We start from the raw sequence: 23318 nt of genomic DNA, 5'->3' as shown, positions 1-23318 counted from the left end.
AAACTCTGCTGCTGCCTGTTTTCAGTCCCACATCAGGTCTGTCCCGCTCATTACCCAGGCCTTTGCTGAACTGCCTAGGCTCCCAAACAACAAAGTGTCAAATTTTAAATTCTCACTGGTGTGCTGAAGTCCCTCCATGGCCTCACCATGCTTAATTCTAGGTGCGACAAGCCCCTTCCCCAATGCTCTGTTTCTCTGGTGCAGGTCTCCAGTGTATTTCCCCCTCACTCTCTTTGCCTCACAGTTTGAAGCCATGCCTTCAACTACCTGGGCTCACACTCTGCAATTCCCTCCCTATACCCCCCATCTCGTGACCTGCTTCCCCTCCTTTAATGTGCTTCAGTCGTTAGCACTCTCACTTCTGAGTCACAAGATTCTGAGTTCAAGCTCCAACCCAGGGACTTGAGCATAAAACCTCGGCTCTACAGGCTGTTCCCAGACACACATACACCAAGATAAACATCAACTGCTGCTGGAAGACCATCAACTCGGTGAAAGACACTCCTTGGTCTGCCCAAAACTTGCTGATCTTCCAATGCAAAGAGCTGTCAATGACCGAGTGTTGCAGACTGGCACATTCCAAGGCCCAGGACTACGTGCTGAGGGACGCACTAAAGCTTGGGGCAGCTGTCACAAAGGATCAGTGGGGAAAGGCCACTGTGTAAGGCTCTCCTCCCATAGTACACCGAGAATCTGGAACCCCTGTAAAACCCTTCGGGCTGAATGCAACAGAAAATGTTTGACATGGAATATAAATGTATATTGTAAATATAACCTGAAATGGCAAACTCTACTGAGGCACCTCATGTACTGTATTGAAAGAAACTGATCAGCATTGCACTTCATGTAATGTCAAATTTGAATTATATAATGTATTTTTACAAACTTTATGAATAAAGCATATTTGGGGAAAAGAAAAGGCTGATACTCCACTGCAGTACTGAGAAAATGCTGCAATGTTAAAGATGCCGTCATTCAGATGGGATGTTAAACCGAGGCCCTGTCTGCTCTCTCAAGTGGATGTAAATCATCCCATGGTACTATTTCACAGACGAGCAGGGGAGTTCTCCTTGGTGCCCTGGCAAATATTTATCCCTCAATCAATATCATTAACTAATAGTCATTATCTCATTGCAGTGCCCAAAGTGGCTGCATTGCAACAGGATGACGAGCTGCCTGAGAAAGCACCCCTGAAAATGTGGCTGTCAAGCACTTTGGGACTACCTGAGGTTGTGCAAGGTGCTATATAAATACAAGTCTTTCCTTCTTTAAACCTACCTCTTTGAACAAGCTTTCAGTCACCCCTTCCACTTTGTGGATTAGCCACTGTAACATGAGTGGCTCGAGACATTTTCCTGCAGTAAAGGGCCTGTATAAATGCAAGCTGATGATTTTACAACAGAACTAAAATGAATTCACAGCCCAGAAGCAGGCCATTCAGCCCAATTGGTCCATGCTGGCATTCACACACCACACGAGCCTCCTCCCACCCCTTTACATCACACTCTATCAAGATAGCCTTCTATTCCTTTCTCCCTCATACAGTTCTCGAGGTGAACCTGGGGGGGCAGAGGGGAGTAGTGTCACTGCAAGACACACCCACCTAGATCCCACTGGTGTTTAATAAAAACGGGGTCTCAAATTCCGAGGTAACACCACCCCCCCCAACATCGATTTCCACCCCAGTGCCCAAGCCCAGGCATATTGGGGCCATTGGGTTTTACAAAGAACAATTTAACTTGGCTAAAGAACAAGAGCGGGCTGGTGGGGGCGTGGTGGGTGGGGAGAGGTTTGCTGCTGATTTTCAGAAATATTGGCACTGCAATTCACTGATAAGTCTTACTGTTGGCTGTGCACACATTAACACTAAAAGAAGACGACATCATTCCATCGTTCATTGGCGTTCAATCACACTATATGGGTTAGGAACATAGGAAATAGTAGCAGGAGGAGGCCATTCAGCCCCTTGAGCCGGCTCTGCCATTCAACTAGCTCACAGCTGATCTTCTATCTCAATGCCATTTTCCCGGACTATCCCCATATCCCTTGATATCTTTAATATCCAGAAACCTATCGATCTCTGTCTTGAACATGCTTAATGACAGAGCCTCTACAACCATCTGGGGTAGAGAATTCCAAAGATTCACCACCCTCTGAGTGAAGAAGTTCTTCTTCATCTCAGTATTAAATAGCCTACCTCTTATTCTGAGACTGTGTCCTTTGGTTCTTGACTCCCCAGCCAGGGGAAACATCCTTCCTGTATTTACTCTGTCAAGCCCTATAAGTATTTTGTAGGTTTCAATGAGATCACCTCTCCTTCTTTTGAACTCTAGAGAATATAGAACCAGTTTCCTCAATCTCTTCTGATAAGGTGATTCCACCATCCCAGGGATCAGTCTGGTGAACCTTTATTGCTCTCCCTCTATGGCAAGAATATCCTTCCTTAGGTAAGGAGACCAAAACTGTACGCAATACTTCAGGTGCAGTCTCACCAAGGCTCTATACAATTGCAGCAAGACATCTTTACTCCTGTACTCGAATCCTCTTGCAATAAAGGCCAACAGACCATTTGCATTCCCAATTGCTAGCTGCACCAACATGTTATCTTTCAGTGACTCATGAACAAGGACACACAGGTCCCTTCGGACATGAATACTTCCCAATCTCTCACCATTTAAGAAATACTCTGCATTTCTGTTTCTCCTACCAAAGTGGATAACTTCACATTTTTTCCACATTATATTCCATCTGCCATGTTCTTGCCCACTCAATTAGTCTGTCTAAATTCCCTTGAAGCCTCATTGCATCCTCCTCAGAACTCACATTCCCAACTAGTTTTGTGTCATCAGCAAACTTGGAAATAATACATTTGGTCCCCACATCCAAATTATTGATAGAGATTGGAAACAGAGGTGGCCCAAGCACTGATCTTTGCCGTACCCCACATGTAAAAGCCTGCCAACCTGAGATTGGCCCGTTTATTCCTACTCTCTATTTTCTGTCCATTAACCAATTCTTACTCCTTGCCAGAAATGAGTAAATCTGATTCGAGAAAAATGGTCAGACTGGCCCATCAATAGTATGAAGTAATAAGACCAATAAAGTACATAATGATAGAGAACATCTCGACCTACCAGTGGCGAATCCACATCTGGGTCCTTGGCTCTGTAGCCACTTAGGATGACATTAGCTTCTCCTGAAAGTTCCAGCCTGACTCCGTCCAGGATATGACGAACTGTCCGAGGAAGCATCACAGTTCCTCCTTCCTGGAAGCATCTGTGACAGGAAGGGCGGCAGGGATTTTTGGGGCCTTACGGCTCAGACCAAGCCTGGAGGACGGTAGATGGTGGTTGGTGGGGGCGGGGGGGGGGGGGGCGTGGCGCGGTTGCGGGGGTAACACGATGGGAGAAAGATTCTTCTGGATACAGCCCCAATGAGCTACAATTTCTGATGTGAGGTCCTTCACTGTGACGAGAAGGGAAGTTTCCTCATTGACTCTGACAAAGTCGCCACCACGCCCCTGGTAAAGTGAGCGACCTCCTGGAGATGGTTAAGACTGGGTCCTGTGCAACAACCTCCCCCGTTTCCACCAACGATCCAAACTGCGACACTGGGGGAAAATAAACCTGCTTCAGGAGAAAGAAAACACGCAATGGAATGGCGAAGTCAGTCCTTGGGCACCCACCAGTTCGGGAACATCTCCAGATCTGACCACACTGTTCCAGTTTTCCCTCCAGCGACCGGCCAAGGAAACCTGAGCCTGTGCTTTGTTTTCTGGGGAGAGATTTATAGATGTGATCCAGCCAAGAACCAGGTCACAATTACAATCACAGGGGCCTGCAGATCAAAAGGAGAAAAAGCCAACTAACCGGTCAACCCTGCCTAGGTTGCCGAGTCCCCATGGCAACAGCAGGCACCTCCTTATCAACGCAAATATCAGAAGCAAGCAGTCAGGACCTGCGCTTTCAGCAGATGCAGGAGCCCATTATCCACAGTGTGTGTAGTTCTGCATTAGTTGACCTCCAGTCAGAATCAAACCTATTTATCTTCAAAGTCCTGGAGTCAAACTGAGCTTCAAATGGCGTTGAGTCCTACGAGGAGAGAAAGAGAAAGATAGAACAGTTTACTAACTCATTGCAATTCACATATTCACTCACAAAAGACAAGAAATCAAACATACCCCTTCAAAAATACTGCCCAATTCTTTCCTTTAATGTCCTTCTCTCCAGCTCTTACAATCTGCCCACCTCCAATGGACAGGCAGATAAATAAACTAGGAGCAGACAGGCGGCACTCTGCAGTCAGACAGCACTGAGCATTCGCCAGTCCAAAAAGAAAATGCAGAAATAAAAACAAGAAATGCTGGAACCACTCAGCAGGTCTGGCAGCATCTGTGGAAAGAGAAGCAGAGTTAACGTTTCGGGTCAGCGACCCTTCATCGGAACTGGTCGGAGAGAAGAGCAGAACTTCTTCAAGGTAGGCATTCCTGGAAGAGAAGTGGCAGTGAATTAAACACTAAAATAAAAGCAAAATACTGCGGATGCTGGAAATCTGAAAGAAAATGCAGAAAGCTGTTTCACTTTGAAGGATTCAGAGAACCAAAAGTAAAAAGTGTGTACGAGAAGGAAAGGGCACTTTTAGCAATGAGAGTGAGGGAGGGGAGATTGGGGGTAAATTTTCCATCAGGGGCTCATGCAGCGTGCAGGCAATGAGTGAACGCTGCACCGGTTCCAAGGTGATCTGGCATTGCACAGTGGCTGCAGCTTTTTTTTTTCACAGTTACATTCCACATATACAATGGTGTCCATCTGCAGCTTGTTCACACTCCAGATACTTACGCAACACAGGGAACAACCAACTGCTAACTGCCAAGCATGAAATCCGCGGTGCCCCATTCAGTGGCAGTCCCCACCAGAATTGAATGACCCTGCCCAGGAAAGAACGGGAAGATCCCAGCGAGGAGGTTTGCGGAAAGGTGAGGAGCTGCCTTTTTTTGTTGTTGTTTGTTGTTGCAGAGACAAGAGAAGGACTCACCCGCTGCAAACCCCAGGGCTGTCAAAAGAGTCAGCAAAGGAAAAAGGCAGCTGGAACTGAGGTGGGTGGAGAGAGCAGGACAGAGTCAACTCCCCTTTCCGATCCCAGCTGACGGCTAAGATACTTGAAAGATCTCGATGGAGCTGTCTCAATCAGGCTGTCAGTCAGGAGGGAGGGAGGGGGAGGGGGGGAGACTGCATTTGAAAAATGCTGCTTTAATTCCACAACTGCCCAGCCGTTTCAGTCCCTTTGCAGGTTTGCATCAATGCGGCTCAGCGTGTTCCCTGGATCACACAACCCACGGTCTGAGCTGGCACCCATCCCAGCTGCAGCCTGCTCTCCCCCTCTGGCTGACTTTGCACAACTCTTCTCTTCCTCCTCCTCTTCTGCTTTGCTCCAGCTCCATGCATTTACAGCTGGCCCGCTTATCCTCCGTCCTTCCTCCTTCTTGAATCAATATTCACTGAGGCTCAGTGAGAGAATGGGACTGACCAGCTTCTGCTAAAGCCCGGACTGGATCGCACTTTGCATTGGACACTGCAGAATAGAGTGCGTGTGTGTTTTAGTTTAGTTATACAGCACTGAAACAGGCTCTTCGGCCCACCGAGTCTGTGCCGACCATCAACCACCCATTTATACTAATCCTACACTAATCCCATATTCCTACCACATCTCCACCTGTCCCTATGTTTCCCTACCACCTACCTATACTAGGGGCAATTTATAATGGCCAATTTACCTAGCAACCTGCAAGTCTTTGGCATGTGGGAGGAAACCGGAGCACCAGGAGAAAACCCACGCAGACACAGGGAGAACTTGCAAACTCCACACAGGAGGTACCCAGAATTGAACCCAGGTCGCTGGAGCTGTAAGGCTGCGGTGCTAACCACTGCGCCACTGTTTGTGCACAAAGCACCAATAAGCTGCTGAACACGCCTGATAGAGTGCAAGAACGGAAAGGACTGTTTTAACAAGTGTTAAAATATAAGGTTGTACTGTTACAATGGGCAGCGCTGCTCTTCAACAACAACAACAACTTAAATTTACATAGCGGCTTTAAAGCAATAAAACGGCCCCCAAAGTGTTTCACAAGAGCGTTCCATTGCAAAATTAGGAACCGAGCCACATCAGCAAAGATTTGCATTTTTAGTGCCCTTTTCACAACAATCCACTGTCTCAAAGTGCTTTACAGCCAATGAAGTACTTTTGAAGTGCAGTCACTGTCTCAATATAGGCAACACAGCAACCAATTCACACACAGCAAGCTCCCCAAACAGCAATGTGATAACGGTCAGATAATATAGTTTTTTTGTGATGTTGATTGAGGGATAAATATTGTCCAGCGTTCTGATGAAGGGTCACTGACCTGAAATGTTAACTCTGCTTCTCTCTCCACAGATGCTGCCAGACCTGCTGAGTATTTCCAGCATTTCTTGTTTTTATTACACCAGGGATAACTCCCCTGCTCTTCTTTGAATCATAGAATCATACAATGCTTAAGGCACTGAAAGAGGCCACTTGGCCCATTGCGTCTGTGCCAGCCAAAAAACGATCCACTTATTCTAATCCCAGCATTTGGTCCGTAGCTCTACAGATTACGGCATTTGAGGTGCATATCCAGACTCCTTTTGAATGAGTTGTGGGTTTCTGCCTCAATTACCCTGTCAGGCAGTGAGTTCTAGACCCCCATCACCCTCTGGGTGAACAAGTTTTTCTTCATCTCCCCTCTAATTTTTCTACCAATCACTTTAAATCTATGCCCCTTCGTCACTAACCTCTCTGCAAAGGTGAATAGACCCTTTACCTCCACTCTATCCAGTCTTTGCTCGAGTCGCTCTGAACAGGCTCCAGAAGCTGGCCGAGCGCGTCTACCCTGAGGCACAGTGTGGCTTTCGTGCAGAGAGATCGACTATTGACATGCTGTTCTCCCTTCGTCAGATACAGGAGAAATGCCGTGAACAACAGATGCCCCTCTACATTGCTTTCATTGATCTCACCAAAGCCTTTGACCTCGTCAGCAGACGTGGTCTCTTCAGACTACTAGAAAAGATCGGATGTCCACCAAAGCTACTAAGTATCATCACCTCATTCCATGACAATATGAAAGGCACAATTCAACATGGTGGCTCCTCATCAGAGCCCTTTCCTATCCTGAGTGGTGTGAAACAGGGCTGTGTTCTCGCACCCACACTTTTTGGGATTTTCTTCTCCCTGCTGCTTTCACATGCGTTCAAATCCTCTGAAGAAGGAATTTTCCTCCACACAAGATCAGGGGGCAGGTTGTTCAACCTTGCCCGTCTAAGAGCGAAGTCCAAAGTACGGAAAGTCCTCATCAGAGAACTCCTCTTTGCTGACGATGCTGCTTTAACATCTCACACTGAAGAATGCCTGCAGAGTCTCATCGACAGGTTTGCGTCTGCCTGCAATGAATTTGGCCTAACCATCAGCCTCAAGAAAACGAACATCATGGGGCAGGATGTCAGAAATGCTCCATCCATCAATATTGGCGACGACGCTCTGGAAGTGGTTCAAGAGTTCACCTACCTAGGCTCAACTATCACCAGTAACCTGTCTCTAGATGCAGAAATCAACAAGCGCATGGGTAAGGCTTCCACTGCTATGTCCAGACTGGCCAAGAGAGTGTGGGAAAATGGCGCACTGACACGGAACACAAAAGTCCGAGTGTATCAGGCCTGTGTCCTCAGTACCTTGCTCTACGGCAGCGAGGCCTGGACAACGTATGCCAGCCAAGAGCGACGTCTCAATTCATTCCATCTTCGCTGCCTTCGGAGAATACTTGGCATCAGGTGGCAGGACTATATCTCCAACACAGAAGTCCTTGAAGCGGCCAACACCCCCAGCTTATACACACTACTGAGTCAGCGGCGCTTGAGATGGCTTGGCCATGTGAGCCGCATGGAAGATGGCAGGATCCCCAAAGACACATTGTACAGCGAGCTCGCCACTGGTATCAGACCCACCGGCCGTCCATGTCTCCGTTATAAAGACGTCTGCAAACGCGACATGAAATCGTGTGACATTGATCACAAGTCGTGGGAGTCAGTTGCCAGCATTCGCCAGAGCTGGCGGGCAGCCATAAAGACAGGGCTAAATTGTGGCGAGTCGAAGAGACTTAGTAGTTGGCAGGAAAAAAGACAGAGGCGCAAGGGGAGAGCCAACTGTGCAACAGCCCCAACAAACAAATTTCTCTGCAGCACCTGTGGAAGAGCCTGTCACTCCAGAATTGGCCTTTATAGCCACTCCAGGCGCTGCTTCACAAACCACTGACCACCTCCAGGCGCGTATCCATTGTCTCTCGAGATAAGGAGGCCCAAAAGAATCCAGGCCCCTCAAAATTTTGAATGTTTCAATCAGATTGCCCCTCAGCCTTCTCTGTTCCAAGGAGAACAACCCCAGCCTATCCAATCTTTCCTCATAGCTGCATTTTTCCAGTCCTGGCAACATCCTCATAAATCTCCTCTGTACCCTCTCTAGCGCAATTACATCCTTTCTGTAATGAGGTGACCAGAACTGTACACAGTACTCAAGTTGTGGCCTAACCAATGAGTTGTACAGTTCCAGGATAACCTCCCTGCTCTTAGATTCCATACCTAGGCTAATAAAGGAAATGGTTCCATATGCCTTCTTAACCACTTTATCGACCTGTCCTGCTACCTTCAGGGATCTGTGGACATTCACTCCAAGGTCCCTCACTTCCTCTACACTTCTCAGTGTTTTCCCATTAATCATGTATTCCTTTGCCTTGTTTGACCTGCCCAAATGCATCACCTAACACATCTTCGGGTTGAATTCCATTTGCCACTTTCCTGCCCATCTGACCATACCATCAATATCTTCCTGTAACCTACAGCTGTTCTCTTCACTATCTACCACACTGCCAATCTTTGTGTCGTCTGCAAACTTCTTGATCATGCCCCTCACATTTATGTCCAACTCGTTAATATATACCACACAAAGCACGGGACCCAGTACTGAGCCCTGCGGAATGCCACCAGAAACAGCCCTCCAGTCGCTAAAACAGCTATCAACAATTACCCTTTGTTTCCATCTACTGAGCCAATTTTGTATCCACCTTGTTGCATTTCCCTGGATCCCATGGGATTTTATTTTTTTAACTAGTTTGCCATGTGGGACCTTGTAAAAAGCCTTGCTAAAATCCATGTAGACCACATCAATTGCACTACCCTCATTTATCTTCCTTGTTATTTCTTTAAAAAATTTGATCAAGTTGGTCAAAGATCTTCTCTTAACAAATCCATGTTGTCTATCCTTGATTAATCTGTGCCTTTATAAGTGACAGTTTATCCTGTCCCTCAGAATAGATTCCAATAATTTTCCCACTACTGAGGTTAGACTGACTGGCCTTAATTATTTGGTCTATCCCTCACTCCCTTTTTAAACAGAGGTACAACGTTAACAGTTCTCCAATCTTCTGGCACCACACCTGTATCCAGTGAGGACTGGAAAATGATGGTCAGACCTTCCGCTATTTCCTCTCTTGCTTCTTTTAACAGTTTGAAATAAGGCTGTGGGATCTTTTACATCCACCGGAGCAGGAGGATGGGACCTCGGTTTAATATCTCATCTGAAAGACGGCACTTCCGACAGTGCAGCACTCCCTCAGGATTGTACTGGAGTGTCAGGTTAGATTTTTGTGCTCAAAATCCTGGAGTGGGACTTGAACTTTGCCACTCAGAGACAGGACTGACTCTTAAGATAGGAGAACAGATGACCAAAAGCCTGGTCAAATAGGTTACTTTTAAGGACCATCTTAAAGAAAGAAAAGTAGAAAGGTGGAGCAGTTTAGGGAGGGAATTTCAGAGGTTGGGGCCTTTGCAGCTGAAGGCCTGGCCACCAATGGTGGAGTGATTAAAATTGGGCATGGGATACTTAAGAGGCCAGAATTAGAAATACTATCGTAGATATCTTGGAGGGTTGTAGGTCTGGAGGAGATTACAGAGATAGGAAAGAGCGAGGCCATGGAAAAATTTGAAAACAAGGATGAGAATTTTAAAATCAAGGCATTGCTGCACTGGGAGCCAATGTAGGTCAGCGAGCACAGTGGGTGATAGGAGAACGGGACTTGGTGCGAGTTGGGACATGGGCAGCAGAATTTTGATGGTCACAAGTTAATGGAGGGTAGAATGTGGGGGGTCAGCCAGGAGTGTGTTGGAATAGTCAAATGTAGAGCAAACAAAGGAATGAATGAGGGTTTCAGCAGCAGATGAGCTGAGACAGGGGTAAAGTCGGGCGATGTTGTAGAGATGGAAATAGACAGTCTCAGTGATGGCACAAATATATGGTTGGAAGCTCCTCAAATATGACATCAAGGCTGCAAAGAGTCTGGTTTAGTCTCAGAGGGGGAATATAGTACATGGAATAGTACAGCACAGTAAGAGGCCTTTCAGCCCATCAAGTCAATGCTAACTCTTTTGAAGACCCTTAGTACCACTTCCCTGATCTTTCTCCATATCCCTGCAATTTTTTTCTCATTCATTTATTATCCAATTCCATTTTGAAGGTGACTATTGAATCTGTATCCACCGCCCTATCAAGCATTGCATTTCAAATCCTGAGCACTCACCGCTCAAATATGTTTTTTCCTCATGTCGCCTCTGGTTCTTTTGACAATCACCTTCAATCTGTGCCCTCTGGTTATTGATCCTTCAGCCATTGGAAAAAGCTTCTCTTTATTTACTCCTTCTAAACCCTGCATAAATTTAAACACCTCCATCAAATCTCCTTTTAGGCTTCTCTGCTCGAAGGAGAAGAACCCCAGTCTATCCATGTAACTGTGATAACCTCATCGCTGGACCCATTCTAGTAAATCTCTTCTGTCCATTCACCAAATCCTTCACGTCTTTGCTAATACCTTGCAACTTTGTAATGTAAAAGGTAGTGGTTTAACAGTTAACACAATAGCCCATGTGATCTGCTGAGGCGATTGGAAAGGAATTATCCATGTTTCTTTTTCCCCTTATTGGTCCTGGGATTTCCCCCGGATTTCTGTCTCTCCCAGGCTGCTGGCAACAGGGTGGGAAGGGGGATTGGTGTTAGGAAGTGTTTGGGCAGCTGCTCCTGGCAGCATGGCTGTAGGGTAGGTTTGATCGACCAGTTAGTTGTATCCTGCTTGTCATTTATCATGTGTATCATGGCCTAGTTTGGAGACAACATGTCTGGGTTAAAATTGCTGATATCCTGAGACATAAGTGAACTGTAACAATTGTGCAAGGTTTTCACACGTGCCATTCGGAAGCAATGAATGAAACCTACCTTCCAGCCAGAATGAAGCATTATATGGTACAACATTGCCAGCTGCTGGTGCACTAACATATTACATGACCGAGTGTTGCAGACTGGCACATTCCAAGGTTCAGGACAACACACTGAGGGACGCGCGAAAGCTTAGGGCAGATGCTGCAAATGATCACAATCTAAGGGAGGGCACCATAGTATACCAAGGGGTTGAAACTTGTGTAAAACCCCTTGGGCTGTATGCACCAGAGAATGTTTGACATGAAATATAAAGGTACATTGTAAATATAAACAGCAAATTGTAAGTGCAGTGAGGCACCTCAGATTGCCACATACTGTACTGAAAGAAAGTGAACTGTATTGCACTTTATGTAAAGTCAAAGTTGAGCTCTTATCTAACGTACTTCCAAAAATTTTATGAATAAAGTATATTTTTTGAAAAAACAATTACACAAGGTGATCATATGACTGCAGTCTTAATGTTAATGGGTTCAAGGCGCATCATCTGATACTACTCAAAAATTGTCCATCCAGGTAGCTGTATGTGCGTGATCATTAGAGTAAATTGATTCAAAACTGACAAGTGTAACCTCCACAATGGTGCCCCTTCTGGTGAGTATATGGCCATGTTAACTGCACATAGTATTCAGTGTACTGTCATTCATTCAGAAACATCCGTCAGATAGGTCATAGATTCGTGAATCTGTCAATTACATAAAGGACGAGAAACAGGGACCAGGGTGCTGGTCTTCTACTTCTCAAAAGCTAACACCTTACAGTCCAAGGAAGATGAGGAGGCATGTCTAGTGTTAGTATGGGCAGGGCTGCTGTCAGGCCTAGTTCCTGCAATCTCTCCTCATAAGACAGTCCTGCCATCCCAGGGATTAGTCTGGTGAACCTTCGTTACACTTCCTCTATGGCAAGTATATCCTTCCTTAGATAAGGAAATCAAAATTGTACACAATACTCCCTGTGCAGTCTCACCAAGGCTCTATACAATTGTAGCAAGACTTCTTTACTTCTGTCCTCAAAACCCCTTGCGATGAACGCTAACATACCATTTGCCTTCCTAATTGCTTGCTGCACTTGCATGTTATCTTTTAGCGACTCATGAATAAGGACACCCAGGTCCCTTTGGTTATCAACACTTCCCAACCTCTCACCATTTAATTAATACTCTGCCTTTCTTTTCTTTTCCAAAGTGGATAACTTCACACTTATTCGCATTATATTCCATCTGCCATGGTCTTGCCCACTCAATTAGCCTGTCCAAGTCCCCTTGAAGCCACCTTGCAACCTCCTCACAACTTACATCCCCAAGTAGTTTGTGTCATCAGAAAATTTGGAAATTACATTTGATCCCCACATCCAAATAATTTATATAGACTGTAAACAGCTGTGGCCCAAGCACTTATCCTGTGGTACCTTATAAATAACAACCTGCCATCCTGAGAATGACCCTTTTATTCCTACTCTCCGTTTTCTGTCTGTTAACCAAGTCTCAATCCATTGCTGTATATTCCCCCCAATCCCATGTATCTCTAATTTTGTTTACTAACTTCCTGTGTGGGACCTTATCAAAAGACTTCTGAAAATCCAAATACACCACATCCACTGGTTCTGCTTTATCTATGCTACAAGTAATATCCTCAAAAAACTCCACCAGGTTTGTCAAACGTGATTTCCCTTTCACAAATCCATGTTGACTCAGCCCAATCATGTCATTATTTTCTAAGTGTCCAGTTACAACATCCTTTACAATAGATATAATAATATTAAGACTATAAAGGATACAGCACACAAAAGCTCAGTGGGACTTGACCTGGTCTAGCTTTGACCACTCCCTGAATAGGTATCTTGTGTTCGACTGTACCAGTAATTTCATGGTCGCTGTATGTATTGGGTTGTATAATATGAATAAAAATATTCTAATGAAAGGTCATCAACCTGAAACATTAACTCTGTTCCTATCTCCTCTGAAGCTGCCAAACCTGCTGAGCATTTCCAGCAATTTCTGTTATTTCAGATTTCCAGTATTTGCAGTATTCTGCTTTTTGCATTGTATTCAATCTAGTTCAGCAGAAGAGGTGGTGTCTCTTTAAATCAAATTGAATGAATCCAGTTTAACTGGGTGTTGCACACGTTATCCAGATCACTGGAAGATAAACTTATCACTTTAAATTACCTTTGATAAGCCCAATGTAATAAGACACCTATAAAAGAGGGACTTGTTCTTTAGTGTCGCACCGGAGTCCCAGTGTGATCCGCTCCGTGTCTTTGGGCCAGCCGTTGATTTTTGTGTTGCGAGACTGAGGTGCTGAGTTTGAAGGAAGTCACAGAGTTGAACTTCAGATTCCTCCGAGCATCCTGTTTACAGCTGGCAGAGAGTGTGAAAGCTGTACTGAGAATGGGGGAAGTCACAGAGTTTACTGCTACCCACTGAGATAGCAGGGTCAATGAGACAATGTGCACTCCATAGCCACCTTCACACACTCCACTCAAAAATATCTTGCATTTATATGGCGCCTTTATCATAATAAAACATCTCAAGGCCTCACAGGAAGGTTATCAGACAAAATTTGACACAGAGCTGCACAAGTCTTAACCGGAGTTGGTATATATCAGCAAGGGTTTATTTTTATTTCTTCATGGGATGTGGGCCTCGCTGGCTAGGTCAGCATTTGTTGTCCATCCCTAATTGCCCTTGAGAAGGTGGTGGTGAGCTGCCTTCTTGAACCTGTGAGGAAGGGAGTTCCAGGATTTTGATCCAGCAACAGTGAAGGAACAGCAATATAGTTCCAAGTTCTTTGGAATTCTCTTCCTCAGAGACCAGTGGAGGCTGGGTCATTGAATATATTCAAGGCTGAGTTAGACAGATTTTTGATCTACAAGGGAGTAAAGGGTTATGGTAGGCCAGCAGGAAATGGAATTGAGGCCACTATTAGATCAGCCACGATCTTATTGAATGGCAGAGCAGGCTCGAGGGTCAAATGGCCTACTCCTGCTCCTATTTCTTATGATCATATGATCTTAAATGTGACTGGCAAGGGAACTTGCAGGTGGTGGTGTTCCTATGCATTTGCTGCCCGGTCCTTCTAGGTGATAGAGGTCACAGGTTTGGAAGGTGCTGTCGAAGGAGCCTTGGTGATTTGCTGCAGTGCATCCTGTAGATGGTACGCACTGCTGCCACTGTGCATCAGGGGTGAAGTGAGTGAATATTTGTAGATGGGGTGCCAATCAAGCGGGCTGCTTTGTCCGGGATGGTGTTGAGCTTCTTGAGTGTTGTTGGAGCTGCACCCATCCAGGCAAGTGGAGAGTATTCCATCACACTCCTGACTTGTGCCTTGTAGATGGTGGACAGGCTTTGGGGAGTCAGGAGGTGAGTTACTGGCCACAGGATTCCCAGCCTCTGACCTGCTCTTGTAGCCATGGTATTTATATGGCTCTTCCAGTTCAATTTCTGGTCAATGGTAACCCCCATGATGTTGATGGTGGGGGATTCAGAAATGGTAATGCCATTGAAAGTCAAGGGGAGATGATTAGATGGCTGATCTGATTTTGGAGATGGTCATTGCCTGACACTTGTGTGACGCAAATGTTACTTGCCACTTATCAGTGTGAGTAAGGGTTGAAGCAGCAGAGTTTATGAGCTCAGGTTTATGGAGGGTAGAATGTGGGAGGCCAGCCAGGAGAGCATTGGAATAGTCGAGTCTAGACGTAACAACTGCATGGATGAACTGAGAAAGTGATGAAGTCGGGCGATATTATGAAAGTGAAAGTAGGTGAATGGGGAGAAGGGCTCTTAGCAGGAGGTGTTATCTTCTGAATTGGATAATCTGTGAAATTAGCTCAGATAGGTGCAGGAACCTTGGTGCCAGTTAAGTTGCTTACTTGTTAATCTTGCAGCCAAAACCAGATAAGTAAATAATCTTAAAAACTAGTTTAATGTGTAGTATGTCTCCTGCTACCTTTACCGGGGCTGCAATTTAAAATGTGGATAGGAAGGGTGCTTTGCAGCTGCCTAACCCCACCCACTTGCAGACTGTCACATTCCAAGGTCCAGGATTACATGCTGAGGGACTCACTAAAGCTTGGGGCAGCCACCGCAAGGCTCAATGGGGAAAGGCCATTGTGTACGTTCCTCCCACCATAGTGAACCGAGGGGCTGGAACCCATGTAAAAACCCTTGGGCTGCATGTACCAGAGAATGTTCGATATGAAATGTAAATGTGCATTGCAAATATAATCTGTAATGACAAAGTGTAGTGAGACACCTCATGTACTGTATTGAAAGAAACTGATCTGTATTGTACTTTATGTAATGTCAAATTTTGAACTCTTATGTAATGTATTTTTATGAATACATTTTTATGAATAAAGTATATTTTTGGAAAAAAAAAACTTACAGCCTGACTCCATTTCCCAGGCAAAATGGATTCACCCTCACATTTCTCACTATTGATTTGGGAGGATTAGAAACTCACTGGGAACAGTCAGGCAGGACATGGAAAGTTCGGGGGAGAAACTCAACTTGGGAGTGTTGGATTAACCCGGGACACTCACACACCCAGGTCAAGTTCAAGGCTCACCTGCCTCAGTCACTGAGACGCTCCTGTGTTACTTGCCTTATTGTAATCGGATGCTGCGTGTGGGAGCAGGTACAGGCACATGGGATAAGGACAACTGCTCATGTGGAGGATAAGCACCAGTAATCGATCAGAGAGTCCAAACAGACCACAGCGATAGTTAAAAGGAAACTTGTGTTGAATTTGTGAATCTCGCATTGTGGAATGCTTGAATGCTTGAGTGTTTGGTGAGAATGTTAACCCAGTGAAACTTTGCCCCTGTGGGATGACAGTTATCTGAATAGAGATTATAGCATCTTATTGTAACATTAAGTTACCGTGTGTACTGAGTGTAACAACATTTGCAGCATCTGATCACAATTGAGAGGGTGACCGAGAGACAGGGAGTGACAGAAGGATATTTGGATTTTCAAAAGGCATTCAGTAAGGTGCCTCATGAAACATTGTAGCACAAAATAAAGGCTCCTGGGGTCAGAGATAATATATTAGTTTGAATGGAGGATTGGTGAAAGGGCAGAAAAGCGAGAGTAGGAATAAATGGGCCATTTTCAAGTTGGCAGACTGGTACAAGTGGGTGCGACATGGATCAGTATTAGAGCCGCAGATATGTACAGTCTATATCAATAACTTAGATGAAGGATTGAATGTGATGTATCCAAGTTTGGCAATGATATAAAGTTAGGTGGGAAAAGTGAGGAGGACACAGAGAGGTTGGAAAGAGATATGAACGGTTTAAGTGAATGGGCAAGAAAGTAGCAGCTGGAAATTTACCATGGAGAAATGAGGTTACTCACTTTGACAGGAAGAATAGAAACGAGAATATTTTTAAGTGGTGTGAAACTATTAAATATTGATAATATTCAGTAGGTCAGGCGACATCTGTGGAGAGAGGAACAGAGAATTGGTTCTGATGAAAGGTGACAGACTTGAAATGTTAACTCTCGACAGATGCTGCCTTATCTGTTGAGTATTTCCACTATTTTCTGTTTTTATTTCGGATTCCCAGCATCAGCAGTATTTTCCTTTTATATTAAATGTTGGTGTTCAAAGGGATTTGGGTGTCCTCATACACAAATCACCAACCGTTAACATGCAGGGGCAGCCAGCAATTTGGAAGGCAAATGGTATGTTGGCATTTACTGCAAGAGGATTGGAGTATGAGTAAGGAAATGTATACGGCTTTGGTTACATGGTGGAGTTTGCAACCAGCTCACTCAGAATATATCTTGGGTAGGAAGATCCCAGTCTCAATCCCAAAATCCACTCCGCTCTGGGGAGAAATAGTGATAGAGAAATGGGGAAATCACAGAATCACAGAATAATACAGTGCACAAGAAGCCCTTCGGCCCATTGAGTCTGCACCAATGCACTAAAGACACCTGACCTGTCTACCTAATCCCATTTGCCAGCACGTGGCCAATAGCCTTGAATGTTATGATGTGCCAAATGCTCATCCAGGTACTTTTTAAAGGATGTGAGGCAACCCGCCTCTACCACCCTCCCAGGCAGGGCATTCCAGACCGTCACCACCCTCTGGGTAAAAAAGTTCTTCCTCAAATCCCCCGTAAACCTCCTGCCGCTCACCTTAAACTTGTGTCCCCTAGTAACTTACCCTTCAACTAAGGGGAACAGCTGCTCCCTATCCACCCTGTCCATGCCCCTCATAATCTTATACACCTCGATCAGGTCACCCCTCAGTCTTCTCTGCTCCAGCGAAAACAACCCAAGCCTATCCAACCTCTCTTCATAGCTTAAATGTTCCATCCCAGGCAACAACCTGGTGATTCGCCTCTGCACCCCCTCCAGTGCAATCACATCCTTCCTATAATGTGGCGACCAGAATTGCACACAGTACTCCAGCTGTGGCCTTACCAAAGTTCTGTACAACTCCAACATGACCTCCCTGCTTTTGTAATCTATGCCTCGATTGATAAAGGCAAGTGTCCCATATGCCTTTTTCACCACCCTATTAACCTGCCCTTCTGCCTTCAGAGATCTATGGACAAACACACCAAGGTCCCTTTGTTCCTCGGAACTTCCCAGTGTCAGGCCATTCATTGAATACTTCGGTGTCACATTACTCCTTCCAAAGTGTATCACCTCACACTTTTCAGGGTTAAGTTCCATCTGCCACTTTTCTGCCCATTTGACCATCCCATCTATATCTTCCTGTAACCCAAGACACTCAACCTCACTGTTAACCACTTGGCCAATCTTTATGTCATCCGCGAACTTACTGATCCTACCCCCCACATAGTCATCTATGTCGTTTATATAAATGACAAACAATAGGGAACCCAGCACAGATCCCTGTGGTACATCACTGGACACTGGCTTCCAGTCACTAAAACAGCCATCTGTCATCACTCTCTGTCTCCTACAGCTAAGCCCATTTTGAATCCACCTTATCAAGTTACCTTGTATCCCATGTGCATTTGCTTTCTTGATAAGTCTCCCATGTGGGACCTTGTCAAAGGCTTTGCTGAAATCCATGTAAACTACATCAACTGCACTACCCTCATCTATACGCCTGGTCACATGCTCAAAAAATTCAATCACATTTGTTAGGCATGACCTCCCTTTGACAAAGCCATGCTGACTATTCCTAATCAAATTTTGCCTCTCCAAGTGGAGATAGATTCTCTCCTTCAGAATTTTCTCCAATAGTTTCCCTACCACTGACGTGAGACTCACTGGTCTGTAGTTCCGTGGCTTATCTCTCTACAACCTTTCTTAAATAGTGGGACCACATTAGCTGTTCTCCAGTCCTCTGGCACCTCCCCCGTGGCCAGAGAGGAGTTAAAAATTTGGGTCAGAGCCCCTGCAATCTCCACCCTCACCTCCCACAGCATCCAGGGACACAAATTATCCGGACCTGGAGGTTTGTCCACTTTTAAGCCTGCCAAAACCTCCAATATCTTGTCACTCCCTATGACAATTTGCTCAAGAACCTCACAGTCTCTCTCTCTGAGTTCCATATCTACATCCTCATTCTCTTGGGTGAAGACAGATATGAAGTGTTCATTCAACACCCTACCAATGTCCTCTGGCTCCACCCACATATTTCCCCCTTGGTCCCTAATGGGTCAAAGAACAAAGAACAGTACAGCACAGGAACAGGTCATTCAGCCCTCCAAGCCTGCGCCGATCTTGATGCCTACCTAAACTAAAACCATCTGCACTTCCGGCGTCCATATCCCTCTATTCCCATCCTATTCATGTATTTGTCAAGATGCCTCTTAAACGTCTCTATGGTACCTGCTTCCACCTACGGCACCTACCACCCCCGGCAACAAGTTCCAGACATTCACCACCCTCTGTGTAAAGAACGTGCCTCGCACATCCCCTCTAAACTTTGCCCCTTGCACCTTAAACCTATGTCCCCTAGTAACTGACTCTTCCACCCTGGGAAAAAACTTCTGACTATCCACTCTGTCCATGCCGCCTATAACTTTGTAAACCTCTATCATGTTGCCCCTCCACCTCCGTCGTTCCAGTGAAAACAATACGAGTTTATCCAACCTCTCCTCATAGCTAATGCCCTCCAGACCAGGCAAAATCCTGGTAAACCTCTTCTGTACCCTCTCCAAAGCCTCCACATCCTTCTGGTAGTGTGGCGACCAGAATTGCACGCAATATTCTAAGTGTGGCCTAACTAAAGTTCTGTACAGCTGCAGCATGACTTGCCTATTTTTATACTCTATGCCCAGACCGATGAAGGCAAGCATGCTGTATGCCTTCTTGACTACCTTATCCACCTGCATTGCCTCTTTCAGTGACCTGTGGACCTGTACGCCCAGATCTCTCTGCCTGTCAATACCCCTAAGGGTTCTGCCATTTACTGTATACTTCCCACCTGCATTAGACCTTCCAAAATGCATTACCTCATATTTGTTCGAATTAAACTCCATCTGCCATTTCTCCACCCAAGTCTCCAACTGATCTATATCCTGCTGTATCCTCTGACAATCCTCATCACTGTCCGCAACTCCACCAACCTTTGTGTTGTCCGCAAACTTACTAATCAGACCAGCTACATTTTCCTCCAAATCATTTATATATACTACAAACAGCAAAGGTCCCAGCACTGATCCCTGCGGAACACCACTAGTCACATCCCTCCATTCAGAAAAGCACCCTTCCACTGCTACCCTCTGTCTACTATGACCGAGCCAGTTCTGTATCCATCTTGCCAGCTCCCCTCTGATCACATGTGACCTCACCTTTTGTATCAGTCTGCCATGAGGGACCTTGTTAAAGGCTTTACTGAAGTCCATTTAGATAACATCCACTGCCCTTCCTTCATCGATCATCTTTGTCACTTCCTCAAAAAACTCAATCAAATTAGTGAGACACGACCTCCCCTTCACAAAACCATGCTGCTTCTCGCTAATAAGTCCATTTGTTTCCAAATGGGAGTAAATCCTGTCCATAAGAATCCTCTCTAATAATTTCCCTACCACTGACGTAAGGCTCACCGGCTTATAATTTCCTGGATTATCCTTGCTACCCTTCTTAAACAAAGGAACAACATTGGCTATTCTCCAGTCCTCTGGGACCTCACCTGTAGCCAATGAGTATGCAAAGAATTCTGTCAAGGCCCCAGCAATTTCTTCCTTTGCCTCCCTCAGTATTCTGGGGTTGATCCCATCAGGCCCTGGGGACTTATCTACATTAATGCTTTGCAAGACACCCAACACCTCCTCCTTTTTGATAATGAGATGACTGAGACTATCTACACTCCCTTCCCTAGGTCCTATTCTTTCCCTGGTTATCCTCTTCCCATTGATATACTTATAGAATATCTTGGGATTTTCCCTACTTTTACCAGCCAGAGCTTTCTCATATCCCCTCTTTGCTCTCCTAATTGCTTTCTTAAGCTCCATCCTACACTTTCTGTACTCCACTAATGCTTCCGTTGATTTGCTTTCCTGGTATTTGCTAAAAGCCTCTCTTTACCTTCTCATCGTTCCCTGAATGTTTCTGGTCATCCATGGTTCTCTGGTCTTGTTGCTCCTACCTATTACCCTAGAGAGAACATGTTGGGCCTGTACCCTCCCCATTTCCTTTTTGAATGCTCCCCACTGATCTTCTGTAGATTTGCTGACAAGTAACTCTTTCCAGTCTACCTTGGCCAGATCCTTCCTTATTTTACTAAAATTCGCTCTCCCCCAATCCAAAACCTTTTTTTGCAACTTGTCTATTTCTTTCTCCATAACAAGCTTAAACTGTACCATATTGTGGTCGCTATCACCAAAATACTCCCTCACCAACACATCAACCACCTGTCCGGCTTCCTTCCCCAGAATTAGGTCCAGCACTGCACCCTCCCTTGTTGGATCCTCTACATATTGAGCTAAAAGGTTCTCCTGTATACATTTTAAGCACTCCACTCCATCTAAGCCCTTAACATGATAACTATCCCAATTAATGTTGGGAAAGTTGAAATCACCTAATATCATGACCCTATTATTATTTTTACACACCTCTGTGAATTGCGCACATATTTGCTCCTCAATTTCCCGCTGACTATCTGGGGGTCTATAATAAACACCGAGCAATTTGACTTCCCTTTTTTATTCCTACACTCTACGCATAAAGCTTCCTTTGATGCCCCCTCCAAGATATCATCTCTCCTTACTGCAGTAACTGACTCCTTAACTAATATTGCAATGCCCCCTCCTCTTTAACCCTTCCTCTGTCTCGCCTGAAGATTCTATATCCCGGGATATTGAGCTGCCAATCCTGCCCCTCCCTCAACCATGTCTCTGTGATGGCTACTATATCACAATTCCACGTGTCAATCCTTTCCCTTAACTCATCCGTTTTGCCTGTCATAGTCCTGGCATTAAAGTAGAGGCCATCCATCCTGGTCTTACTCCCTTGAAACTTACTTCCGCTGTATTCCCTCTGACTTGTTTGCTTTCCTCTGTTTAGCTGTGTCCCTATTCTGCTAGGTGTCTGCGTCCCCTCCCCCTGCCAGATTAGTTTAAACTCCTCCCAACTGCACTAGCAAACCCGCCAGCAAGGATGTTCGTCCCCCTCTGGTTCAGATGGAGACCATCCCGCTTGTACAGGTCCCACCTTCCCCAGAAACGGTCCTAGTGGTCCAGGAATCTAAAACCCTCCCTCCTGCACCAACTCTTAAGCCACGCATTCATCTGTGCTATTCTCCTATTTCTATACTCGCTCGCACGTGGCACTGGGAGTAATCCAGAGATTACAACCCGAGATGTCCTGTTTTTTAGTCTTCTGCCTAACTCCCTGAATTCTTGATGCAAGTCCTCATCCCTCTTTCTACCTATGTCATTGGTACCAACATGTGCCATGACCTCTGCCTTATCACCCTCCCCTTTCAGGATGCCCTGCAGCCGTTCAGTGACATCCTGGACCCTGGCACCAGGGAGGCAACACACCATTCTGGAGTCACGTTGATGGCCACAGTAGCGTCTATCTGTTGCCCTGATTATAGAATCCCCTATTACTATTCCTCACTTTCTCCCTTCCTGTGCAGACAGGCTGCTTGTGGTGCCAGAAGCTTGGCTCTGTCAGCACTCCCAGGAGGAAGCAGCCTCATCAGCCTCCAAAATAGAATACCGATTTAAAAGCAGGGGACTCCTGAACTACCTGCCTGTTTCTCTTGGACTGCCTGGTGGTCACCCATTTCCTTCCTTCCTCAAGTCCCTTCAGCTGCGGTGTGACCACCTCTCTAAACGTGCTATCCACGATGCTCTCAGACTCACGGATGCTGTAGAGTGTTTCCAGTCACCATTCCAGCTCTGAAACCTGATCTTCCAGGAGCTGCAGCTGGACACACTTCCTGCACACATGCTGGTCCCGGGGACTGGAAATGTTCCTGGATTCCCCCATGCAGCAAGAGGAGCAAACCACGGCTTTAAGCTCTCCTGCCATGACAAAACCCTTTAAATTTAAAACTTTAGAAGACTATTATAATAAAAAAAAAATCTAAGTCTTGCTAAAACAATGACTTACAATTCAATCCAGTTTGAAAAATACCCACCAGGACTTACTCACCAGTCAGCTGTGCTCTTTGGAAACTCTTGGCTCCCCTCACGCTCTTTGAGGACAGGTAGGAAATGAAAGGAGCTCCTCACTCCTTCCTCACCTAACTCACTCAGTCACAAAACTCCCACTTTAGCACTCTAATGCAGCCCCAAGTCAGCACTCCAGTGCAAACAAAATGAAAGGAGGGAGATAGAAATGAAGAAAAATTTCAGCAAGACTAGCTCTCTACCACTTCCTCCATGCCTATCGCTCTCTTTTCTGTTCTCTCTCTCCATCTTGGGCGATATTATGGAGGTGGAAAAAGCCAGTCTCATTGATGGCACAAATATGTGGTCAGAGGCTCATCTCAGCAACAAATGTGACACCAAGGTTGCAAACAGTCTGGTTTAGTATCAG

At 45.5% G+C, this 23318-nt stretch overlaps 1 protein-coding gene across 3 annotated transcripts in view; it reads right to left on the bottom strand.

Moving 5' to 3' along the window:
- Positions 1 to 5506, bottom strand: part of LOC137346238 (ral guanine nucleotide dissociation stimulator-like) — a 139184-nt gene extending 133678 nt beyond the window's left edge. Inside the window, exons 1-2 of one of the 3 annotated variants that reach the window (XM_068009675.1) lie at positions 4839 to 5506; positions 3135 to 4091 (exon numbers count right to left, since the gene is read on the bottom strand). In XM_068009675.1, the coding sequence (XP_067865776.1) occupies positions 3135 to 3251 (117 nt within the window). In that variant the 5' untranslated portion in view covers positions 3252 to 4091; positions 4839 to 5506. Of the gene's footprint in view, positions 1 to 3134; positions 4092 to 4180; positions 4493 to 4838 lie in introns of those variants that run through there. The other 2 variants (XM_068009676.1, XM_068009677.1) reach the window with 2 other exon arrangements.
- Between the last annotated feature and the right edge of the window lie 17812 nt (positions 5507 to 23318).

The sequence above is a fragment of the Heterodontus francisci genome, chromosome 29 (genome assembly GCF_036365525.1).
Source record: "Heterodontus francisci isolate sHetFra1 chromosome 29, sHetFra1.hap1, whole genome shotgun sequence".
Taxonomy (NCBI): domain Eukaryota; kingdom Metazoa; phylum Chordata; class Chondrichthyes; order Heterodontiformes; family Heterodontidae; genus Heterodontus; species Heterodontus francisci.
The sequence above is the reverse complement of the archived record's forward strand: the minus strand, read 5'-3'. Positions and strand labels throughout refer to the sequence as shown.